The sequence below is a fragment of the Felis catus genome, chromosome B2 (genome assembly GCF_018350175.1).
Source record: "Felis catus isolate Fca126 chromosome B2, F.catus_Fca126_mat1.0, whole genome shotgun sequence".
Lineage (NCBI taxonomy): Eukaryota > Metazoa > Chordata > Mammalia > Carnivora > Felidae > Felis > Felis catus.
Genome location: NC_058372.1, coordinates 53,293,994 through 53,317,492, shown reverse-complemented (window position 1 = coordinate 53,317,492; position 23,499 = coordinate 53,293,994). Strand labels below are relative to the sequence as shown.

The 23,499-nt window shown below is 36.9% G+C and overlaps 1 protein-coding gene across 4 annotated transcripts in view; it reads left to right on the top strand.

The window, feature by feature from the left end:
* COL21A1 (collagen type XXI alpha 1 chain) overlaps positions 1-23,499 on the top strand; it is a 248,843-nt gene that overhangs the window by 159,982 nt on the left and 65,362 nt on the right. For all 4 annotated transcript variants that reach the window (XM_045057676.1, XM_045057677.1, XM_045057675.1 and 1 more), the window contains 2 exons: positions 12,283-12,336; positions 12,427-12,480. In XM_045057676.1, coding sequence (XP_044913611.1) covers positions 12,283-12,336; positions 12,427-12,480 — 108 coding nt within the window. The remainder of the gene's footprint in view (positions 1-12,282; positions 12,337-12,426; positions 12,481-23,499) is intronic.

Here is a 23,499-nt window from a genome sequence, read left to right as displayed (position 1 = left end):
GTGAAGTAAAATGATGACTGAATATAGATGCTTTTTCTGAGGGGTAGAATGAGGAACAGATGAATGGAGCAGTTGCATGGTTAGGATGTGGGATAAAAGGAGGGTTTTTTTTAAAAGATGGGAGAGAGGTGCTTGGGTGGCTTAGTTAGGCCTGCGACTGTTGGTTTCTCCTCAGGTCATAATGTCACAGTTTGTGGGATTCTCCCTCCCTCCCTCTCTCTATGCCCCTGCCCCAACTTATGCACCTGAGTGTTCTCTGTCTCTGTGTCTCTCTCTCAAAATAAAAAAAAAAAACTAAGAGATGGGACATGTTGTAACATGTTTTTATGATGATGAAAATGAGGCAGAGGGGGAAAATATCCGTGATTTGGGCGATAATGGATGTTTTCAGGAAGAAAACCCTTAGGTAGGTGGGAGGACATTGGTATACAGCATGGGCATTTGAATCTTTCTGTGCCGTTGTAGGCCAAGCTGGTAAGTACAGAAGTAGCTTGGTAGCGATTTGTGGGAAAGAAGGTGAAAAATGTATCATCAGACATTTGAATTGAATGAAACAAATAGGTTCTTAATCTAACGTCTCCTCTTTGCCTTTAGCCTCAACTCCTGTAACATGGCAACATTTTCCTTGGAGTTTCTCATATCCCACCTGTTCTCACTTCATAACTTAAAATGTCATGTGACTTGGTGGCATTCCTCACTGTGACTCCCGCGTCCCAGTAATGGTGCTGCCTGAGGCCCTGTGTGAACTCTTTCCTAATCACACTGGGTGGTGGGATGCCCTGGAGACCCTTTCCTGGGCCCTACTCTGTCTGGGTACTGGTAGCTGTGGTGCTTTCCCCCTCCGAAGCAGATACACTTGACATGCTGAAATGTCATCTGCTGGCACCTCATAATGACACAGAGCTCCTCTGAGAGCACTACTAAATTATTCAGTAATAATAATATAGTATAACAATTAATTATAATAATATTAGTTATATAATTATAAATATTAGTTATATAAGTACTTATATTAATGTATTAGTAATATTAGTATATGTAATATATTAATATACATGGATACATATTAATGTATATTAATATATTATTGTAATAATATATTACTATATAATTAATATATGTTGACAATATAAATTCAATAATATAGATAATATATATAAATTATAACTATATATAATTGTATTAAATTATAATATAATTATATTAAATTAGTTATAGAATTAATATTGTATAATAATAATTTAGTATAAGTTATTCAATATATCGAGGTGAGTGCTGAGCAAGCTTTTCACAGGCTATCAGCTCTAGTTTGCTTTTTTTTTCTTATTAAATATTTTGTCACGAATGAAGTACTGGAAACTAGTTGCAATAAGCCTGATCTAATAATCATGGATATTGCTTTATGACTTTTATCTAAGCTATAATGAATTTATTATGTCATCTCATTGAGTACATGTGTATGTGTTTGTATGTGTATATGACTTTATGTATAGTTATAGGGATAGGTACATAGTACCTGATATTAGAGGTTAGATGGTATTAGAGACTATCTGATGTTAGAGAAAAGACAGAATAATGTCCACATCCTAATCACTAAGACCTGTAAATGTATTGATTAGGAACTCCGCACACATGATTAAATCAAGGATCTTGAGATGCAAAGATTATCCTGTGGAAATTTATCTGAGTGGCCGGTATAATCACAACGATCCATATAGGAGGGAGGTAGGGGTGTCAGAGTCAGGGGAGGAGATGTCATGACAGAAGCAGAGATCAGGGTGAGGTGTCCATGTCCAAGGAATGTTGGTAGCATCCAGAAGCTGGTAAAGGGAAAGAACACTCTTCCCCCTAGAACCTTTAGAGGGAATGCAGGTCCGCTGACATGATGAGTTTAGCTCCCTAAAGCCATGTTGGGCTTCTGACCTACAGAACTACAAGTGTGTGTTCGTTTAAGCCATTATGTTTGGGGTAATTCGTTACAGCAGCAATAAGAAACGGTTTCTCTAATGTTAATCTGTTTACCCAAAGGTACAGCTTTTCCTAAATCTCTCCTTTTCCCTGTAGGAAATCTGTAGGAGATAGGAGTTGGGGCAGGAAGAGAAAGTGAGTCTGGAAGCCAGAACAGCTGAAGGTCATTAGTGTGTGTCCAGGGCCAGTGCACAGCGGGAGTGGGAAGGTGTGGGTGGAGTCTCTGGCTGGCGATTGAAGCCATCTGGACCAAGGAAAGTTGGATGGAACAATTCGAAGGGAATTCTGCTTTGTTTGGATTTGGTTCTGTGCAATCCCCTTCAATAAGCAGCTTGAATCTCTTTCACATAACCAGGCCAAGTCAACTAAAGCTTTAAATAGGAATTATTCCATTCTGGAGAAATACTGATTTTCATAAGGAAAATGGCTTCAAACAAAATGAAAGAGCGATTTTCAAATTCTTCCCCTCCTTTCTCGATTTCTATCAGCAGTGTCTGAGCATATTACTATTTTGCTATTCTATCATTATATACAGAGAAGCAGGGGAAATATTTCTATATCCTACTAGGTAGTTCAGAGTAGTGCTATTAGTAAAGACATTATACTGCTATGACATTGATTTTTTTTTTTTTTGAAAGAAGGCCTACTATGAAAATATATAGGACTGTTTTATGATTTTGTAGTAGTGTTTGTTTCTGTCTGTTTTCTGTCATTATTAAGTACTCTTCATGAACTAAAGTACTTTATGAAACCAAAGCCCTTGCTGGCTGTTGGAGAGATCTGAGGCTGTTTTGCCCTCTGTTTTGCTTTTAAAAATTGCTTTGGTTTCATGGGCCTCAGTTTCTTCATCTGGGAAATGCAAAGATGGTGCCAGATGAGGCCCATGTTCTGTCCAATGTTGATTTTCTAAGATTCCATGAAGGCCATCACATTTACTGAGAGAGAAAGGTAAGCTAGAATAAACTGTCAAAATCTGGAGTTGGTTTTCGTATTATTGGCTTAAGTGATTCAGGAATATTGATAGCACAGTGCTACCAATAGACAGAAGAATAGATTGGTCAATGAGCCACACTCCATGATGCAGCGCCCCTCTTTGTCCCCACCCCCACCCCTTCATTGTACCCCTGTGTCATCTAGAGATTCCAGAAAGTGGCTAGCTGTCTATGGAGGGTTCAACTTTACAGAAGTAGTCAACACACATGGGGAATTTCAAAGTTACCTGACTTGATCAAACTACAAATACGAGGGATGGGGCAGGTTAGTAGGAGATGAATTTGTGTACATAGGAGGGAGAAAGGAGGGGAGATCAAATAGGGTTCTTCAGGCCATTGTGATGACTTTGGGTTTCAGTTGAAGTGAACTGAGGAACCACTGGAGGATTTAAGTAAAGGACTGATGTGATGTAACTTACTTACAAACAAAAGTACTCTAACGTCTGAGTTGAGAATAGATTTTAGGGAGATGAGGACACAAGCAGGATCAGTTAGGAGGCTCTTAAAATAATCCAGGAGTAAGATGATGGCAGCTAGCATCAGGATAGTAAGTAGTGAGGCAAAGAGAACTGCTGACTTTCTGGGGGTATTTTGAAGTTAGAGCTGATGGAATTTGATGACGTACCCTGCCTGAGTTTGAGGGAGAGAAGACAAAGGAGACTCCAGTGAGATGTGGAAGGATGGATACGGAAACTAGGGCAAGGGAAATTAAGAGTTTGGTTTAGGATATATTAAATTTTATCAGATGGTCAAGTAGAATTTTTTTAAAGATTATTTTTGGGGTGCCTGGCTGGCTCAGTCATTAAGCATCCAACTCTTGATCTCAGGTCTTGATCTCAGGGTCATGAATTCAAGTGCTATGTTGGGCTCTGCACTGGCTGTGAAGCCTACCTGAAGGAAAAAAAAGATTAAAAAAAATTTTTTTTAAGTAATCTCTACATCCAGCTTGGGGCTTGAATCCACAACCCTAGGGTCAAGAGTCGCATGCTTAACTGATTGATCCAGCCAGCTGCCCCTGTTCAAGTACAAATTTTAAGTGGTAGTTGAATATAGAAGTCTGACAGAGTGATTTTCCTCTTGTCCTTTTCTATAGGAGTGATAGTATGTTTGATGTTGATTAGTAAGAGCTTCCGATACACTAAGAGAATCAATTCTTTGACATCTATGTTGTAAATGTTGCTTTTAATTATTTATTTGGTTTATAGTTTTGTTTTAATTTTTAGTAATGTAAAATTTTCTCACAATTAAATGTTCTGTTATTTCTTCCAGTGTTTTTTTTTTGAACATTACTGTATTCATTTACTGTATTATGATTTTTGAGAATTTTTAATTCTTGATTTCACTTTTGGAATTTATTTTGGCATTTGGGGTGACATGGAGATCCAAAAAGATTTAGCGAACTTGGAGAATGGCTGTCCTAATGTAGTGAAATTCAACCCAAATAAATGTATGGCTCTTAGTTGTCTGGGATGTGTTATTTAAATTTAACCGTGGTGAAAAGGGATTTGTAATGGGGTTGCCTGAAAGGCTGATGCAATACTTGGCATTGTTAGTAAATATATAATGTCTATATTAAGAAAGATGACAGTCCTGCTTTTGAAGTGTTAGATTTGGTTTAGGATACTATGGGGAATAGTAGAATTTGGATTTGACTTACAAGAGAGAGATGGGGAGAGAGTGAAAACTCAGAAGAATGTCTGTCAGGGAGAAATGACTGTACCTCAGGTGTAATCCAAACAAGAGGTGCTGTTTTAAAATTAGTCGAGAATGATGGTAGAGAATGGAAGGAAAGGGAAGAAATCTGGCAGTTACGCTTGCAGAGTAAGCGTGACCGGAGGTGAATAATTAGTAGTAGAACAATAAGACCCATGAGACAAGTTTTGATGTTTTCCTCAGACTCTTAACATGGTGCCAGTTGTGGACTCAACAGTTTAAGAGCTGTGGGCAATTTGGGGCTGAGTGCCATGAAGATTAGGGCCTGGAAAATGGGGTACGTGAGGTTACAAGCCAAAGGAATGGCTGTTACTTAGCTTAGAAAAGAGAATTGTAAGAAGAGGCTTACTGAAATGTGTACACAATACACATCTAGAGAAAACTATTTCTACCTGAGCTCTTACTTCACCTCAGTTTGGATTCCTTTAGCAAAAAGGTTTATTGTCTCACTGTCTCCCCGTGCTATAAAATACACGCACACGCATGATCAAACCCCTCGTGAGAGTCTTACTGGTAAACTAAAATTTGGACCACTTGCCTCAAATGAACTATCTTCCACTTGGGCAGTTTATCTCCCTTTTGTAAAATAAAATGTGATTTAAAATTTTTCTGTAAAGCTTTCCTAGACAAAGCTTGGTCCACTAGCTAATTCATTTTTCTCGAACACACCCCTTATGTAAATCTCCTGTATGGATCTCTCCATGTTTTCCTCATGGGCCTCTTAAGTACATTACTTTTTTTTTTTTTATTTTATGGATAGTATATACAATAATGATGTGTGTGTAGATATTATATAGAAATGTTACTTATCTGTTTTTTTAATTTTTTTTTAATGTTTATTTATTTTTGAGACAGAGACAGAGCATGAACGGGGGAGGGGCAGAGAGAGAGGGAGACACAGAATCTGAAACCAGGCTCCAGGCTCTGAGCTGTCAGCACAGAGCCCGACGTGGGGCTCGAGCTCACAGACCGCAAAATCACGACCTGAGCCAAAGTCGGACGCTTAACCAACTGAGCCACCCAGGCGCCCCATTACTTGTCTGTTTAAATTCTTGAAGGAATTGATTGATAACACAACTACCATGTGTGATTTTAAAGATAAATTTATGCTTATACTTTGTATTGTTTTGATTGTAATCTGTATGAATGCAGGGCTGTTTCTGCCATTATTTTAGAGCCATCAGTAGTAGTGACTGGTTGGGCACCATAAACATTTATATGTTTGTTTTCTTATTCATTCTTTCATTCATCCATTCATATACCTGATATTGATTGGGTATTTACTTTGCTCTTGGCACTGTTATAGTTTGAGGAGATATGCAATGAACAAAAAAGACAAAACCCGCCATTTTGAAGCTCACATTCAGCTAGGGAGGGACAACAATAATGAATATACAATAATAATAATAATAATTAATAATAATAATAATAATAATAAGTGATATCAGATTGTGGTAATTACTATGGAAAAAATATAGCGGAACAGAAAGAGAATGAGGCTAGTTATTGGTCACTTCTCTTTGAATAGAAAATGTTACTATTAGAAATTTAGGTTAGGAAGTTAAGAACTATTAAAGATGCTATTGGTTACCTTAAAAAGTTGCATATTCTCCTTTTGTTTTTTTAAATGTTTACTTATTTTAAGAGAGAGCAAGAGCACAAGTGAGCAGGGGAGTGGAAGAGAGAGAGGGAGAGACAGAATCCCAAGCAGACTCCACAGTCAGCACCAAGCTCGATTCAGGGCTTGAACTCATGAACTGTGAAATCATGATCTGAGCCAAAGTTAAGAGTCAGACCTTAACCGACTGAGCCATCCAGCAACACTGTACATTTTCCTTTTGAAATAAGCTTAGTATAACTTCAAGTGCAGTCATACTCAGGGAATGAGGCAATTTACCTAAGCTTAATTAAGTTTTGTGAATCTGAGAACCAAGCTGCATCTATAGAGGTTGTCAAAGGTAGGCAGTGTTTTTCTTTTATGTGCTTAGCTCAAGGCAAACTATCATAGGAAAGCAGGTGATGTGTTCCATATTTATCACTCATCCACTCTTACTTAAGGGTGGGAGAATTAGATATAAATTTCATTTATAGTAAATGTAGTCTGCTTTGAGTAGAAATTTTGTCCCCCAACAAAAGTCTATAGCTTCCCATTGTCAAATGTAAATTTTTTGTTAGTCCACAAAAATACATTAAAAAAATGTTCTATTATTTGGCAACCAAATAATAGTATTTTACTCCAGATTTCCCCAGTTAGTGATACATTATCTGCCATCCACTGCACAAATCAGAAACCTGGGCATCATACTATAACTTCAGATTCCTGACATCCTATAGCTCATCATCAGGTTGAATTAAATACACCTTGAATGGACTCAGGTTCTACCTACCATTATCTCTCTCCTGCAGGAACCTCCCACTTGGTCTTTCTGCTTCCCCCTGCCACTTATAATTGTTATCTCCATAGTGTAGCAAGCAAGCTTCTCAGAGCTCCAGTCTGACCTTCTGGTATAGTGGATTGGTTAAAGACCAAAACCTTCATGGAGCACCTGGGTGGCTCAGTTGGTTAAGTGTCCGACTTTGGATTAGGTCATGATCTCACGGTTCGTGGGTTCAAGCCCCACATTGGGCTGTGTGCTGACAGTTCAGAGGCTGGAGCCTGCTTTGGATTCTGTGTCTCCCTCTCTTTATGCCCCTGCCCTGCTCGCTCGCTCTCTCTCTCTCTCTCTCTCTCTCTCTCTCTCTCAAAAATAAATATTTAAAAAAATCCTTCATAAGACCCACAGGCTATGCATGAAAGCTGCAGTCTACTGGTCCAGTCTTGTTTGCAGCATGCTTCCCCATGTGCTGTCTCTTTTGTCTCCATGGATATGTCTCATCTTGTCATGCTTCATGGCACATTTTGAAGGGCTTCCTCTTCTGCACTGCACTTCCTTTAGTGTTCCTTTGAGCTTGTCTCTTCAGAAAGCTTCCCTGACTATCTACTCTTCACCTCCCATAGCATTCCAGTTCTTTCTTAGATCTTAGCTCGGGTTTAATTTTATATATATTAATGAGATGTATTGGTCAAGTAATTTGAGCAGTCAGTTAAAGCAGATAAACTACTGGACTGGTAGTTCAATTAGGTGGCAAATGAATTGAGTTTCTACATTAGCTACACATGAAAAGACAGATTTATGAATATTTTTTGAATTTAGTTGTGTTGAGCTATAAAGTGTGCTGGTGGCAAGAAGAATCCACAGTGGATATTAAAAATATACACTTGATTTAGGTTACTTAGTTACCATGGCTGTATACTTAAAAGTATCTGTGGGAATTTTGGAAAACTTTGAAGAAAATTAATGTAATAGAATAAACTTTGAATCACATTCTTACATTTCAGAAAGAAGAGTGACATCCGAAATGATTTCTCTGTATTTCATTCTCATTTTTAGAGTTTAGAGCACTGAAAGAAAATTGATTTCTCTATCCTCCTCACTACTTGAGAAGATCTGTATGTTTAGATTGGCAGAATATTTTATGGCCTGATCAGAATTGGGCTCAGAAGAGATTGTGACCCTTGCACATTTGCTGATTTTATTTCCTTAATTTCCATTTCAATGCTATACATCTTTCCTGGAGCATTATAACTATGAATCATGGAAGGAAATTAAATTGATTCTGTATTCTTCAACCCTACAATTTGGCAGTGAGAATATTTTTTTCCTAAAAAATGACTCATTTACAAAAAGACTTTCTGTGAACGTGGAAAAGACTTTACTGTCAGAAATCTTGCACATGGCTGTAGGGTGGATATTTGGACCTGCTAATAATTGCAAAATGGCAAAATTAGTGTCGAACAGTATTGATCAAAGATCATGTGAAATTTGCACGCCCGCCTGAAAACACAGAAGCCTGTGTGTTCAGAACAATAAAAACTCAGCGAGCTATATGGAAAGCTTATCAGTTTTTCTGTTTCAGGGCATTTTCCTTGTTCAAGTGTACTCTGCTATGAGTCAACCAGTGTTTAGTTCTTGCTCCTCTTGGAAATTGTTGTGTGTTGTAATATTCCTCCCCGTTAACCTTTATTTTCCTGATTTTTAGTCCAAATTTCATTTTTCTGAATTTCATCCAATTTCTTCTGGTGGTTTACCCTGGGATCCCCCAGCTTGGATGTGGTTTTGATTTTTCTTAATTTTGTTACTAATCATGCTTCCTCTAGCTTTTAAGATAATCTTTGAATTTCTTTATATAACTAAGTTTTCTAGAATGCCTCTCACTGTAAGTTAAAAAAAAATCCCACATCAACTTGGTTCTCATATTGTGGGAAGCATTTGTTATTTTTTGTATTGCAATTCTTCAAAAGACAAAACAAACAGGGCCATTATAAAATACACTGAAGCCTTGTTCACATGTTCACCATTAGATCTATATGAATGTTGCAAAAGGGTTAAATCATGATGATGACTGGATCTGCCATTCCTCATGTGCTTGTGGTGCCACACATTTTGCAGAAGTGTTCTCATGGTTTTGTACAATAGCCATTGAATCTGAAGAACATAAAAAGAAAAACTCACATTTGAGTTTTCAGCATCTGCCAGGCATTTTCACCTGTGACTCCGTTTGTTTCTTTTCAGAAGTGAAGTGGGCACTGTTATCCTGGTTTGTGGTAAGAAACTGACACTTAGCTAGGCAAAGTTAGTCAAAATCCTGTAGAAAGTAAAGGGAGGAGCAAAAATTCAGCCCAAGGTCTTCCAATTTCAAGATTCATTGTCTTTCCACTTTATTGAGTTGCCTCCCAGGATTTGGGGATATGATCACTCGGCCTGAGGTCACATTATGAGTCAGAGGTGAGCTGGGAACACAGTCTGGGGCATCTCCACATTGCTTTAATCCATTAAAATGTGATGTGTCTTCTCTAACAAATGGATCATATTAATTTACTTCTTCGAAGAAGAGAACAGCTTTTGATCTTCTACAAAAGATTCGTTTTGTAAAAAAAGTAATAAAGCAGATACGACATTTGGCTTAACTTTTGAAAAAGTGTGAAAAAAATAATTCATTACAGTGAACTTTGCAGATGACCGGCCATTTTGATAAATAGCCAATCTCCATGGTAACTTTCTTTTGAGGAATTTTATGAACATTCATATTCTTTGGGCACTCAGAATTCTTCTTTAAAAAAATTTTTTTTTCAACGTTTATTTATTTTTGGGACAGAGAGAGACAGAGCATGAACGGGGGAGGGGCAGAGAGAGAGGGAGACACAGAATTGGAAACAGGCTCCAGGCTCTGAGCCATCAGCCCAGAGCCCGATGCGGGGCTCGAACTCACCGACCGCGAGATCAGGGCACTCAGAATTCTAAACAATTTAAAAGCAGCCTGGCAAATATGCTTTTTTGAATCTGATTAATTATCCTAGAATCATAAGATCAGATCTACCATGAAGCATTTTCTGATAAGAGAGTGTTCCCACTGACTCTATCAACTAATGAATAACTTTGGGCAAGTTATTTAATCTTATGTGCCTCAGATTCCTCATCTGAAAATAAGGATAATACAGCACCTACATTAATTAAAGGGTGATTGTGAGGGTTACATGAATTAAGTGAAGTACTTAATCTGGACTCTGGTGAATTCTGTATAAATCATTGCTATTATTGTTTCTCCCGATTACGGCAGCCTGTTGTAAATCCTGTCAGACTGTCCAGAGAAGTGCATACAGGTTTTTGAAGGATCTGGAGGCATCCTAAGTGGCAGCAGTTATAAGTAACCTAACTCTCTTGGGCATGTGCTACCAGTGACAGAGTTGAAATTTAATTCCAGACCTATCTGATTGCAAAGTGGTTGAAGGAAAGAGATTCAGTGGTCACTAGAGTGGTAGAGATAAGAGGCTGAGCAAACGGTGTGAATTGACTTTGTTCTTTCTTCCTGCCATTCTTGGGAACACGAACCACATGGCATGACTAAAACTTGAATTTGCTACCGGTAGCGGCCCAAACATAACCTTGTTCCTTTGGGAAACGGATTTTTCACACTTTATGCAGTGTGGATTACATGAAGGTAAATTCTTCCAAAGTTTGATTAACCCAAAATGCCAAATGCTCTGTTCAATGCTGCAAATAAAGAAATGAATTGGACTGGGTTTCCCATATTAAGGGGGCACATAATCCCATGACACTTGAGACAGTGGCCACCCAGAGAGCATATGTTGGGCTTGAAAGCTGCAGGTTGTTTAATATGGAGCGTGGAAAGGTTTGTTATGAGACTCACTGGTGAAGCAAAATGACGAGTGACTCACTCACTGGTGAAGCAAAATGTTTAAGGCTTGGGCACAGGGATTCAAGAGAAGAATTTGTTGAGAAATCTTGGAGGAAGCATGATGATACACTCTGATAAACTCTGAAGAACTGAAAGAGTATGAAGGAAAGGATCATGCTTGGTGGTAGGAATCATATAGTCTATCATTTGGAGAGTGAGAGCATTTTACAGAATAAAAAATGTGAGTGAATGTAAAGGGAGAAAACCAATAAGACTGATGTTGCTGAGACAACTATTATTGTTATTAGTATTGCTAGACCTAGCAAAGAATAGTAAAAGGAATATTTGAAAATGGGAGTGGTCAAGCAGGGAATTTTGCTATCTCTAAAATCATAGCTAAAAATGTGCTGACAAGTGAGTGGGTGAATACAAAAAGCAGCCGTAAATAGCCACATGGAAATGAAGCTTTTGGATTTAACAATGAAGATGTAATTGGAAACACTAATGACATCTGTTTTAATATTGTTGACAACAGAAAGCTATATCCAAACAGTAAGACCCGAGAGAGATGGGATCTGAATAAGAACGTGGAATGTGTTTGCAGGTGCCAGGTGGTCTAAGTCAATGTGACATTGACCTAGGGAAACCTAGACAAATGTTGAGGTCCTGCAAGTTTGTTCTGGAGTTTAATTGCCATGTGCTGAGTGAAGAATGAATAGTTTGCCTTGTTGAAACAGTGGTGCTGTTTTGCCAAAGGCCCGGTTTCTGGAGGGATATGTAAGAAGCAGTGGAGACCAAAGTGACCCTTGCCTCAACAGAGAGCCCAGCCTTGGGAGGTGGGGGAGACATGTCACAGCCATGCTCATGGGTAACATCAGCAGCTTTCTAAAATGAGCAGTCCAAAGGCTGTTAAAGACTTACTCTGAGGAATAACATTTATCAAGTCTTAATTTATTCCAAGGATTAACTCAAATGGCCATTAATCAGGTGGTTTCAAAATGTAGTCCATTTGTATAATCCTCCAATCTTATGTGTTTTTCTCTCAAATATGTTAAATACGTTTCTGTGTGCCAAACATTTTTTTTGGGGGGGAGCTGTGAACATTGGCTCTGTTTTTGCAAATCCAAAGCTTCCTTTTAATTGAAGCATTTTTGTTTATTTTTATTAATCTAGAGATATTTGAGACCTTTTCCCTAAAGACTGGAGGATATTAATTCCTTATTCAGCATTTGAAACTTTGTTATTTTTGTTTCTTAAACAGTCACCAAGTGAAGTCTTAAGTGTAAGACATTCCAGACAAGAGTGAATCCTGGATTCCTGCTCTTAGTGAGTATGATGAAATATTAATTATTTTGTGTTTACTTTTCTTTAGGGATATCAAGGAATTGCAGGATCACCAGGTGTCCCAGGATCCCCTGGCATACAAGTATGTGATTCATAGATACACATTGTAGAATTATTGTTTCTAGTGAACCCAAAACATAACTAACCGGATTTTATTTTGTGCTTGATTTAGGGAGTTCAAGGACTACCAGGTTACAAAGGAGAACCAGGGAGAGATGGTGAAAAGGTAAATGCACACAAACAAAAATGTGTCCAGTCATTTTGGTCATTCAAGGAAGACAAAGGATGTTACCTATGACGACTCCCATTCAGTAGCGTTCACCTTGGTGAACTGCAAGATATGTGGGCTCAGAAATTTGTCAGTGGTCATTGGCTAATAAAGCTCACGGCAGGTTTTTGTCACTAGATGAAATTGGTTGTAACTAGATGACCACTGTCAGATGGAACAGGTATTGGCATTGCCCTGATGCCATGTTCTCTCCTTGTGGTTAAACTCTGAGGGGGGGATTACCTTCTTAGAAGGGAGAGAACTATGTGAATGGAATATGTTCCTGTTAGCCACAGATAGCCCAATTCTAATATGTCCCTCTCCTTAATAGATACCTATCTGGTGCTTCTTTCATAGGTTTATTGAGGATCAAATGAGACAATATAATGTGTGAAAAATATTTAGTATGTTTCCTGGTGCAGGGCCTGCCTGCCTTTCTCTCTCTCTCTCTCTCTCTCTCTCTCTCTCTGCACAAGTGGAGGAGAGGGAGAGATAGAATCCTCAGTAGGCTCCACACTCACCAAGGAGCCTGACGTGGGGCTCGATCTCACGACCTGATCTCATGACCTGAGACGAAATCAAGAGTCGGACACTTACCCAACTGAGCCACCCAGGTGCTCTGGTACAGGGTCTTGCTTAAATAAACAGTTGTTTTTGTACTGTTCTGTTTTGTTCATCCAAGTAGCATGGTTGCAGTTGGGATGTAGCATGGGGTAGGTTGGCATATGTCATGGGCATAACATGGGTTGAAACAATCCCAAGGGCAAATAGGAGGTTTAGTGGCCAGAAAAGATGGAATAGGTCAGGGCAGCTTTATAATCTGGGGAGAGTTGAAGGACAGAGCGCAACAGTAGCAGTCAATAAAATTCCTGAAGAAGAAGTGTAAAATCCTCCTGTCTTCTATGTGGCCTCTATGAATCTTTTTAGCCACTGAGAAATCTCTGCCTATCTTAAACAATGGAGGTATATATTAAGAGGTGATAGGGAGCATGTCTTATACTTTCATGCTGTGGCCATGTTGAGAGGGATAGCCTGACCTCTGCCAGGTGAATGGGGGATTCCACTGAGATCATGAAGATACCTGTTCTGAGGAGTCCATGTGGCAGACACCTCACTTATATTCTGGTTTACAGGATCACTGCTGTTTTTTTAACATTGTCACAATTAGTCTGATTTGGGGATGGCAGGGAGGTAATGAAAGTGTGAGTATATGAATGAATATATCTATGGGTGAATGCATAAATTTGTCTATTTTTCCCTTGTGTTTTAGAAACCAGATATAAAAAGGAGGGTGTTTTTTATTCATCTTAAAAGAATTGAAGTAAAGTGCCTGTTTGAAGGTAGAAGAATAGCAATAATTTGATTAGTCACATCTTTAACTGCTCTGTTGGATGGGGTCATGGTACTGTCTTCAACATAGATGGGCATGAGTTTTACAAAGTCATACATTCTCTTGAATAAAATAAGATGAGTGAAGATGATGTGAAGGTCTCTGTTTTCAGTCCAGTAATAATTCCACTCAAGAGTTGCTTGTTTTCTGAAATTTGTTGTTTGGGTATAAAGTCTGATCTGACACAGTCCCTATGGGCCTGAGATCACCGTGTGCTGTGCCATCTAAATTTCCTCCTCACATTCCTTGTGGCTTCCGAGTGTTCTTTATCTAGAGTTGTAGTTAATGAATAAGTTAAAGACTTTTCCTTGGTTCTTCCTCTAGAATATAGTTCCTTAATTTTCAGAAATAGGAAGGTTGAAAAATAGACCCTGAGATGACTTTGACTTGTGGTGGTACAGGACATTTTTTCCAGGCATCACATAGCATCTTCTGAGAGATTGTTCCACACAACACTGTTCTCCATTAGGATATTTTCCCAGAATCGTTTCCATTTTGTGGATTTCTTCTGAGAACTCCCATAGTAGGAGTTTCCACTTAAGATAATTAAAACTACATGCACTTTCTTGCTGGCTTTAGCATTTGTTGCTCACATATCAGACAGTAGAGTGTGTATAGATTTTGCAGGTCCCCCTCCCCCCCCCCCCCACCGATTTGTAAAGTTCAAAAGGAGCACTAATTCACCAAATGGTCTTCAATTGGTAACTCATTTTACAATATGTTTTGAAGCTATTCTTTGGAATTTAAGAAAAAGTACTTCAAAACACTTCCTCAACTTTAAGGAGACCCATGTATTTAAATCATAGGGAGAAATATATTTTGTTAAAACTTATATTAAGTTGTGTTGATGGGGATGATACATATTTATGGGTTTTTGAGTTGAGTATGAAACTTTCTATGGAAAATTCAATTCTCAACACATGGGAGATAGTAATTTATTTTTTTTAACCTATCTAAACTTGGTACAAACTCATCACTTCGTTTTTCTGGATTTAAGAAATAAGTTAATTATATCTAAGGTCTCATTATGGAGTGAATTACATATTTTGCTTAATTTCCTCTTTAGATCATTTAACATTGAAATTGTCCCTTCAAGACTTTACTTTCCCATTGTCCTTAGTGTCCATACAAGAGTATAATGTGATGAATGAGATTTCCTTATTTCAAATCAATCCCTTACTTTCATGACTGCACTTCCAAAGTCAAAAGATTAAGTGGTATTACAGTGATTTATATGGTTAATTATAATTAAAGAGTGCCTATATACATGTGGAGAGAACAGAATAAAGGACCAACTTAGTATATATTAGTGGTTTTACTTCTTACAATGTCTGAAGACAAAAAAAAAAAAAAAAAAAAAAGAATGTTTAAAAAATTAAAACAAAGCCAAGAGTGACATGAGAGGGAGAAATAGAATTGGCTTAGTGAAGTTGCCACTTTTTTCTTCTTTCTCAGAAAAGGAGGGTAATCAAACTGTGTAGCTTTCTGATAACACCACCACCCAAGGCCCAAATGCTGGAGTGCTCATGGCCAAGGTTGGACGGGGGTGAGGGTGGGAGGCTTAACGCAGTTATGGGTTTATAGACTGGGCTCTGAATTAAGACTGCTTAACTCCCTAGCCATGCTTCTTAATCTATTTAAACCTGGATTTCAAAATCTGGAAAGTGAGTGCTATTGTATTTCTTCATAGTTTTGTTGTGAAGGTTAAATTGGCTATGCATGTACTTGGCCAAAATTAAACACCTATAAATTAGTGATGATAAAGATGATGTCAATGACTGTCTACCCTCTTACTTGTGTATGTATCTAAATTTTGCCCTCTTTCCTGTTAATATGGTTGAACTGTCCATAATGTCCAGTCCTCCTCTTATGTTCTGGATACTATCCTTCTCCATTACTTTGTGTTATTAGTTAGCCCTTCTCTGCTATGTCATGGTTTTTTCTTTCTTAGTTAATCTTTTACCAATAGCCTAAAGGCTGACCCATCTAAAACCAACCAAACTGAACCCCCTCCTCTACCATATAGTCTCCTTTAGTTACCACCCCATTTCTCCTTTCCATTATAGTAGAAACACCCTAGAAAAGTTTGCCTTTATTCTCTCTGCACTTTCTTACTTCCCTTTCTCCCTTTAATTCACTCTAGTAGGATTTCCACCCCACACTTCTGCTGTGTATTTAGATTAGTATCTACCATCTTTGAAATCCAGTGGTCAGTGTTTTCCAGTGATCTCTGCTTATCTTGCTGTATGTCCCAGCAGCATTTGACACAACAGACTTTTCCCTTCTTCTGGGAACAATTTGTTCTCTTGGCTTCTAAGATAGCACATTTTCCTAGATTTTCTCTTGCCTTCATCGGTTACCTTTTCACTGTTGACTTGTCTTCTATATTCATTCACTAAATGTTGGAGTGTTGCCGACTGAGTTCAGTCCTATGCCCTTCCTCTTCTTCCTTAATGAGTCCATTTATTGTAATATTATTAAATATAAACCTTAATGAATATAAATTTATTTGTTAACTATATAAATATACATATTTGTGATAAGTATATCAATAGCAATATATTTATGTGATCAGTGTTATAGTTAATAAACTAAAAATATTAGATATACATACATACGCACACATACATATGCATACATACGCATCTACGTGTATGTAGATATACATACATACAAAAAAATATACATGTTTATTTATTTTTGAGAGACAGCATGAGCTGGGGAGGGGAAGAGAGAGAGGGAGACACAGGATCCGAAATAGGCTCCAGGCTTCAGCACAGAGCCCGACACAGGGCTTGAACTCACAAACTGTGAGATCATGACTTGAACTGAAGATGGATGCTCAACTGACTGAGCCACCCAGGTGCCCCACACATTCTGTTTTCTAATAAATGCTTTGCTTCATCTGAATCTGAAGAAACCGGAATTGTTGATAAAACCAGGGATTTTCGGAAAAACTTCTTGTATTTTTTATGGATGGTGTGGTACCACATTTTCCTTCTACATCCTTTTCTTAGAGGCTTTTCTTCCAAAAAAGCAGCACTAATTGTGCCTTCCTTAAATATGCTCTGAAGTCAGGTTTTGTTAAGTGCCTCTTGTGTACGTAGGGTGCTGACCTGTGTGTGCCCAGGTGTTTATTACTTCTGTGGGTACTTTTACAACGTCTTGATTGTTCTCTGGTCTTGCAGCTTCTTTTCTTTTAAGCCTTTGTAATGGATTCAGCATCTCAGTTTATTAAAAAGAATCATTAATTCCAGGCCCCACCTCATTTGTTGGCTGCAATGCCTTTTTCTGTCCCATTTTGTTTTTCTCTACTGGCATCCCTTGAGAAACTTGAAACTTACATTTAATTTTTACAGAGTGCTTCATATTTGGTTGGTTCTAAATGCCATTTCTCATCTTCTCTTTGGGTGTACTCTGTGGTCACTAAGAAGCTATGGCAGTGCCTCTGTAGTAGGAGCTCACGAACCTACCTTTTTTCTAGGCCTGACCTGTTCAGTCATGGTCTCCAAACCCAAGGGGATTGCCCATTGCTGTATTAAAGAGAGGAAACGTTTTAGCAGATTTAAACAATTTCCAGTAAATCATTAGTGCATGAGCCTCCCATTTGTTTTTATGGGAGAGAACAAAGAACAACTCGAGATATGTAAGGCTTCTGATGTATTGAGCGCTTGAAGGCGTTCGTTGTTGTGTGTACACTTTTTCTGTTTTATTTTTAGACATGTTTTGTATCGATATTATCCATATGCATTTCTTATCACATGAAGTCCTCCCAAAAAGCCCTATGAAGTTACTAGAGTAAGCCGTACTATGCCGATTTTATATTAATTGTGAAGTAGGTGATTCCTACTTAACAGCTGGGATGACTGAAGAATGAAGAACTTAAATCATTTGTCTAAAGTTACTCAAGAATCAGGGGGTTGAAATAAAATGTCTTGATTTTAGTCTGTTTTTTTTTTTGTTGTTATTGTTGTTTGTTTTTTGCATTGGCCAGAATAGTTTTGAACCATGTGACTTGTTCATTTTTCACCCTGTTGCCTGCACTGTGAAGAGAATTCTTGAATGCCTGTCAGTAGCCATGCAGATAGGTGGACGGGGGAACTGGATGAAAGAGATTAGATCATACCGATTGTGCCATGAGAGACGACTCCTGTTTCTCCTTCTCTCTCAAGTGAAGGGAGATTGTTCACTCTAGATCATAGATTATCAGACTTTTAAGTTGTGAGCTCTTTGCAGTAAAAACTTTTGGGCATGTAGTTCCATGTACATCTATGAACTATATGCCTATGCTACTGAGCAAAGCATTATATGCATTAAAAACACATGCATACACTGAAAAGTTTTTGAAGAATGAGGCTTTTAAAATAATAGTTTTCATATTCTCTTAATGCACGTAAATAATCTTGACTTTGAAAACAATATGATTCTAGATCCGATTATGGGAAGGACAAGCTCATCAAAGCCATGTTCATGAGTCATGAGAGTTTTGGAAGCAACCTGTGGAATTGGAACCATCTTACTGTGAATCTTGGTATACTCTTAGAATCTACTTTCTTGTAAGCTCGGGTGCAATCAGGACTGTGACTCCTCAAAATAATTATTTTATTGGAATATTTTTGGAAGACTCAAAAGTATTTACCATATTTTAGAAAATGAAAATATTTTGCATATTCAGCAAATTATCATTAATTAGAAGCACAGCATCAGCTTAGGATACAGTAGTAGAGCTCTGATCTGACAGCATGAAGCCTACATAGGATTCTCTCTCTCCCTTTTCCTCTGCCCTTCCCCCACTGGTGCTTGTTCTTTCTCTCTCAAAAAGAAGAAAAAAGTTTCATACTCAAAATCTCTGTAAGTTACAGGGGAGTTAACAATTCATGAAAGAAACTATAGGCAGAAGGTTAATCACAGCTATATATTTTATGGGCTGTACTTATCCACTGTAAGAAATCTCTAAATTAGGGATGTTCTGGTTCTTAATATGTTTTTGTGTGTGTTTGTGTGCGTGTGTGTATGTGTGTATGTATGTATTAACACTACTGGAATGAACATCTTTGTATATATTTCTCATTTCTCAGTATTTTTTTTCTGAGAATATCCATAGGAAAACATCCTGGAACTGGAATTTATTACAGGATCAAAGGATTAAATGCATAATTAAACTTTTATACAAATTGCCTGTTTAACTTGTAGTAAGTTTGTACCTCCCAGCAAGTGTGTGAAAATATGTTTCCTCACACTCTTTTTTACAATTTATTTATTTAGAGAAAACACATGCATGGGAGAGAGGGAGAGAGAGAATCCCATGCAGGCTCTGTGCTGTCAGTGCAGAGCCTTATGTATAGGGGCTGGATCTCACATGTACAGGGGCTGAGAGATCATGACCTGAGATGAAATCAAGAGTCAGACACTTAATGAACTGAGCCACCCAGGTGCCCCATCTTTCTTCAAACTCTTCAAATTCAAACTGAATTTCATTAAGGTTAATTGTCATCAGTACAAGTTATAAATGGTATTGGTCTGATTTGCATTTTTGTATTAGTAATTAAGGTAGAGTACTTTGTCATAGGCATTTTGTTACTTCTTTGTAATATGCTTTTTAGTCATATCTTTTTTTTTTTTTTTTGCTTTCTACTGGGCTGTTGATTTTTTTAAAAGCTGATTGTTATTACAGTTCATAAATTGTGTGAAAATATTTTTCCTGGTTTATATTATGTATTTTGACTTGGCTTTTGGAATCTCAGCCACACATAAAATTTAAATATTTATGTAGGTAGAGAAATTTTTTTTCTCTCCTTATGTTTGTGTCTATATAGAAGGATTCCACATTATAACATTTTGAATATATATTTAGACCTTGTTAATTTATATTTTAATCCTTAAAATTTTGTTGTTTTGAGTAAAGGTAGATGAGCAGTCATATTTTTCCCTCTCTTTCCCTAAATGGATATCCAATGGCCACAACATTTATGGAATATCACTTTTTTTCTCCATTTATTTGAAAACTCATCATTATTACTAAATTTCCATTTTCATTTGGGTCTGGTGTTTTTGGCTTTCCATTCTGTTCCATTTATCTGTCTACATCCTCTCCAACACCAAATTGTTCTTAATTGTTGTCACTTCATAATATGATTTAATATTGGCAGTCCTAGTACTTCCTCATTATTCTTCTTCATCAAAATTTTCCTGGCTATACTTGCATGCTTATTTTTTCCAGATAAAGCTCAATATCTTTCCTTCAGTATTTTAGAAATTCCTATTCATGTTTTAATTAGGATTCCTTTGAATTTATAGATTAATTACAGAATCATTGACATAATTTCAATATTGAGTTTTCCTATTTAAGATTATGACTTATTTAATTTTTTATTTTCAATCTTGAAACTTAATAAAATATTAGAATTTTTCCATAGTGGTCCTAAACATTATTCAGGTTTATATCTTAGAATTGTTCTGTCCTTTGTTTCTATTATAAATGAAGCCTTTTCTTTAATATATTTTCATTTTGGTTACTATTTATATATAAAAACCTTTTTATATATTACCTTTTTAAAGCAGCAATTAACTGAATTAGTGATTTAGGGTATTAGGTATGTTGGTATATTAGATGTATAATCATACCTAACGATGATTTGTTTTCTTCTAGTTTTTAATCTTGCTTTGTTCTGTATTTTGTCTAAATTCAGTGGCTAGTCACAACTGGCTAGAAAAACATTAAAAATGGTGATGCTGGGTGACTCTTTTTCTTAAAGTTTCAAACAGTTGTGGAGTCTTTTATGGTTTAGGGCTTCTTTGGTAGTACAACTCTCTCAACAGCAGATGAATATTTCTAATTTTCTATCTTTGGCTTTTGATTCCAGCCAATAGCAGCATCCACAGTCCTTGCTTTAGTCATGGCCCTCTCTGCATTAATTAATTAACTACTGATAATTAATGATAGATGACTTGAATTTATTAGACATCCATTACACTCTTAGGCTTTTTTTTTTTTTTTTCTCTTGAGCCATTCTGTCCAGCCTGAAGGAATTTATTGGACCCACTTTCACTGATTCAGAGCATTTAAGAGTAGTGTTTATGGCCATCCCCTTGATTTGATTCTTCACAGAGGCTATTTTAATTGAACTTCTTTTAAAGATCCTCTCCAGTTTCAATTTTTACCTATTAGCGATGAGAACAAAGTTGTATCTTACAATCTCCATGTTTTTGGACTTGGTCTATTGCTTTTCATTACTACGTGCAAATTGGCTGATTCTTTTCTGAGCTTCTTTCTTTTACAGGGTCTTTCAAGTATAGCCAATACCAGTCACTTCATGATACTAACATTCTGTTTTCTTAATTCTTTGCCTCTAGCTCTAAGTTAATTTGATGTATTATTTACCTTTGCAAGTATTGCAAAATTTTTATCAAATATTTACCATTATATTAAACGAATTGCCATTTTCTAAACAAAAACTAATTTTTTTCATTACTCAAAGCCAATGCCATATATATTATTTAATATTGTTTTGGCAGACTCCTTTTCCTACTATACCAAGTTTTGTATTAATTAGCTTAGATTACAGTAGCAGATGACCAAACAAGAGCATTTATTTGTCTTTTGCATTACATGCCCATTGTGGATATTTTGGCTTAACTTTACCACTTCTTTGCAACCACTTATATTAAATCATGGGCATAACCTAGGTGAACAATATGGGTTTGAACTGCATATATGCACTTAAACATGGATTTCTTTTTCAGTAAATATCGTATAATATTATAAACATATTTCCTCTTATTTTCTCCATGGTTTCTTTTTTCTAGTTTACTTCATTTTAAGAATTCAGTATATAATACACATACAAAATATGCATTAATCGATTGTTTATGTTATTTGTAAGGCTCCTGGTTAACAGTAGGCTATTAGTAGTTAAATTTTCAGAGTCAGAACTTATGTGTGGATTTTCAACCGCATGGGAGTTGGTCCCCAGCCTCTGCATTGTTCAGAGGTTAACTGCAGTGTAGATGGGTAACACTTTGTATTCAGTATTTTGTAGATTGTGTCAATATTCCTCAGCCATTTCCTCACTACATTTCTCTCCTCTCTCTCCTCTCCCCTCTTAACTGCTATGTGTTAACATGTATGCTTTGCCTTTTTATTTTACTTAAAAACTCTTGCTTGTACATGTGAGGGTAGCTTTGTCCAGATTTTCAATTTTTCCATCCAAATGTCAGTGAATGCTGCTGGTCTTTTCATTTCATCTGAGATTTGTTTGTTATCTCTGGTAAATTAAAGTTTGAAGATTATGTCTTCTATAACCTGTAACCAGAGAATGGAAGTCTTAGTTGGGACTTTGTCCAGTCTTAATAGGGAATCCTAATTTTCCCCCTTTCTTCTGTATTTTTATCAAGTATTTATTATCCCCCTAAATTCCATTTTATCAAGAGTGTAACTTAGTCTATCCTGACCATCAAGGAGTTGTTTCAGCTCAGTCAAGAGCTAGCTCAGGTAGTCTTTAATCTTTTCTCTCTATAGAAATGGTTACTACTCCTACCTGCCCCAAGCATAAAGGAAAAAAAAATTTTTTCCAAAAGGTAGTTTTGGTTCTTGAATTAGGAGTCTACATATACATGGTAGGGGAAAGAAATACCCAAATACTCAGTTTTCTTGTTGTTTCTCTTGGTTTCCCCCTAAATTTATTTTTTTTCTTTTATTCCTTGGTTAAATTGTTGGATTTTAGGACTAATAAGCCCTGGAATGTGTGGACTTGTAGTGGATCTTCTCTCTCTCTCTCTCACTCTGTCTCTCTCACATACACACACAGATTGTTTTTAATCTTTACTGGAAAATTTAAGTAGTCAAGGGAAAGCTATTACCCATGAGAAAACACTCTTTACAAGCCAAAAAAATATTCCTGTTTAGACCAGAAACAGACCCTGAAATGCAGTGATGTAAATGAGAAAGAAGTTTATTTTTCTCATGTAGTCAGTTTATGTACTTATTCAAGGACTCAAGTTTTTCCTTCTTATTGGTCTAGTCTCCTTGAGAATGTTGTTCTCTTCTACACAGTCAAGGCTGTATCCCTGGTCACTGTCTTACCTGCATTGTAATCTGATGGGAAGGGAGAAAGAGAAGTCATAACAATAACTTTATTTTTAATCAATTATGTGGAAGTTGCATGTCATAGTCCCCCACACATTCTGCTAGCAAGAACTTAGTTATGTGGCCATTCCTAACTGCAAAGAAGACTGGGAAATATAGTCACTAGTTAGGAAGCTATGTGCCCAGATAAAAATCTTCTCTTGGTAGTATAAAGCGAATAGATTTTTGGATATAACCATTAGCTAGTATACTTTTTGTATCAGATACACTTATAAAGTAAAGGATCCAAATGTAATACAGATGGATCTGAAATATAATGTAACTTTTATTTTTTATTTTCCATCAATTATTACGGGAGACGATAAGGGAATTCCTGGACTTTCAGCCCTGGCTCCTTCTCTGTAAAAATTTATTTTATAATGGCTCTCATTCTTTCACTAATGGAAAATAAAGGAATATTTCTGTGGAAATAGATCTGTTGTTAAAATTAAGGCTGCTTTTT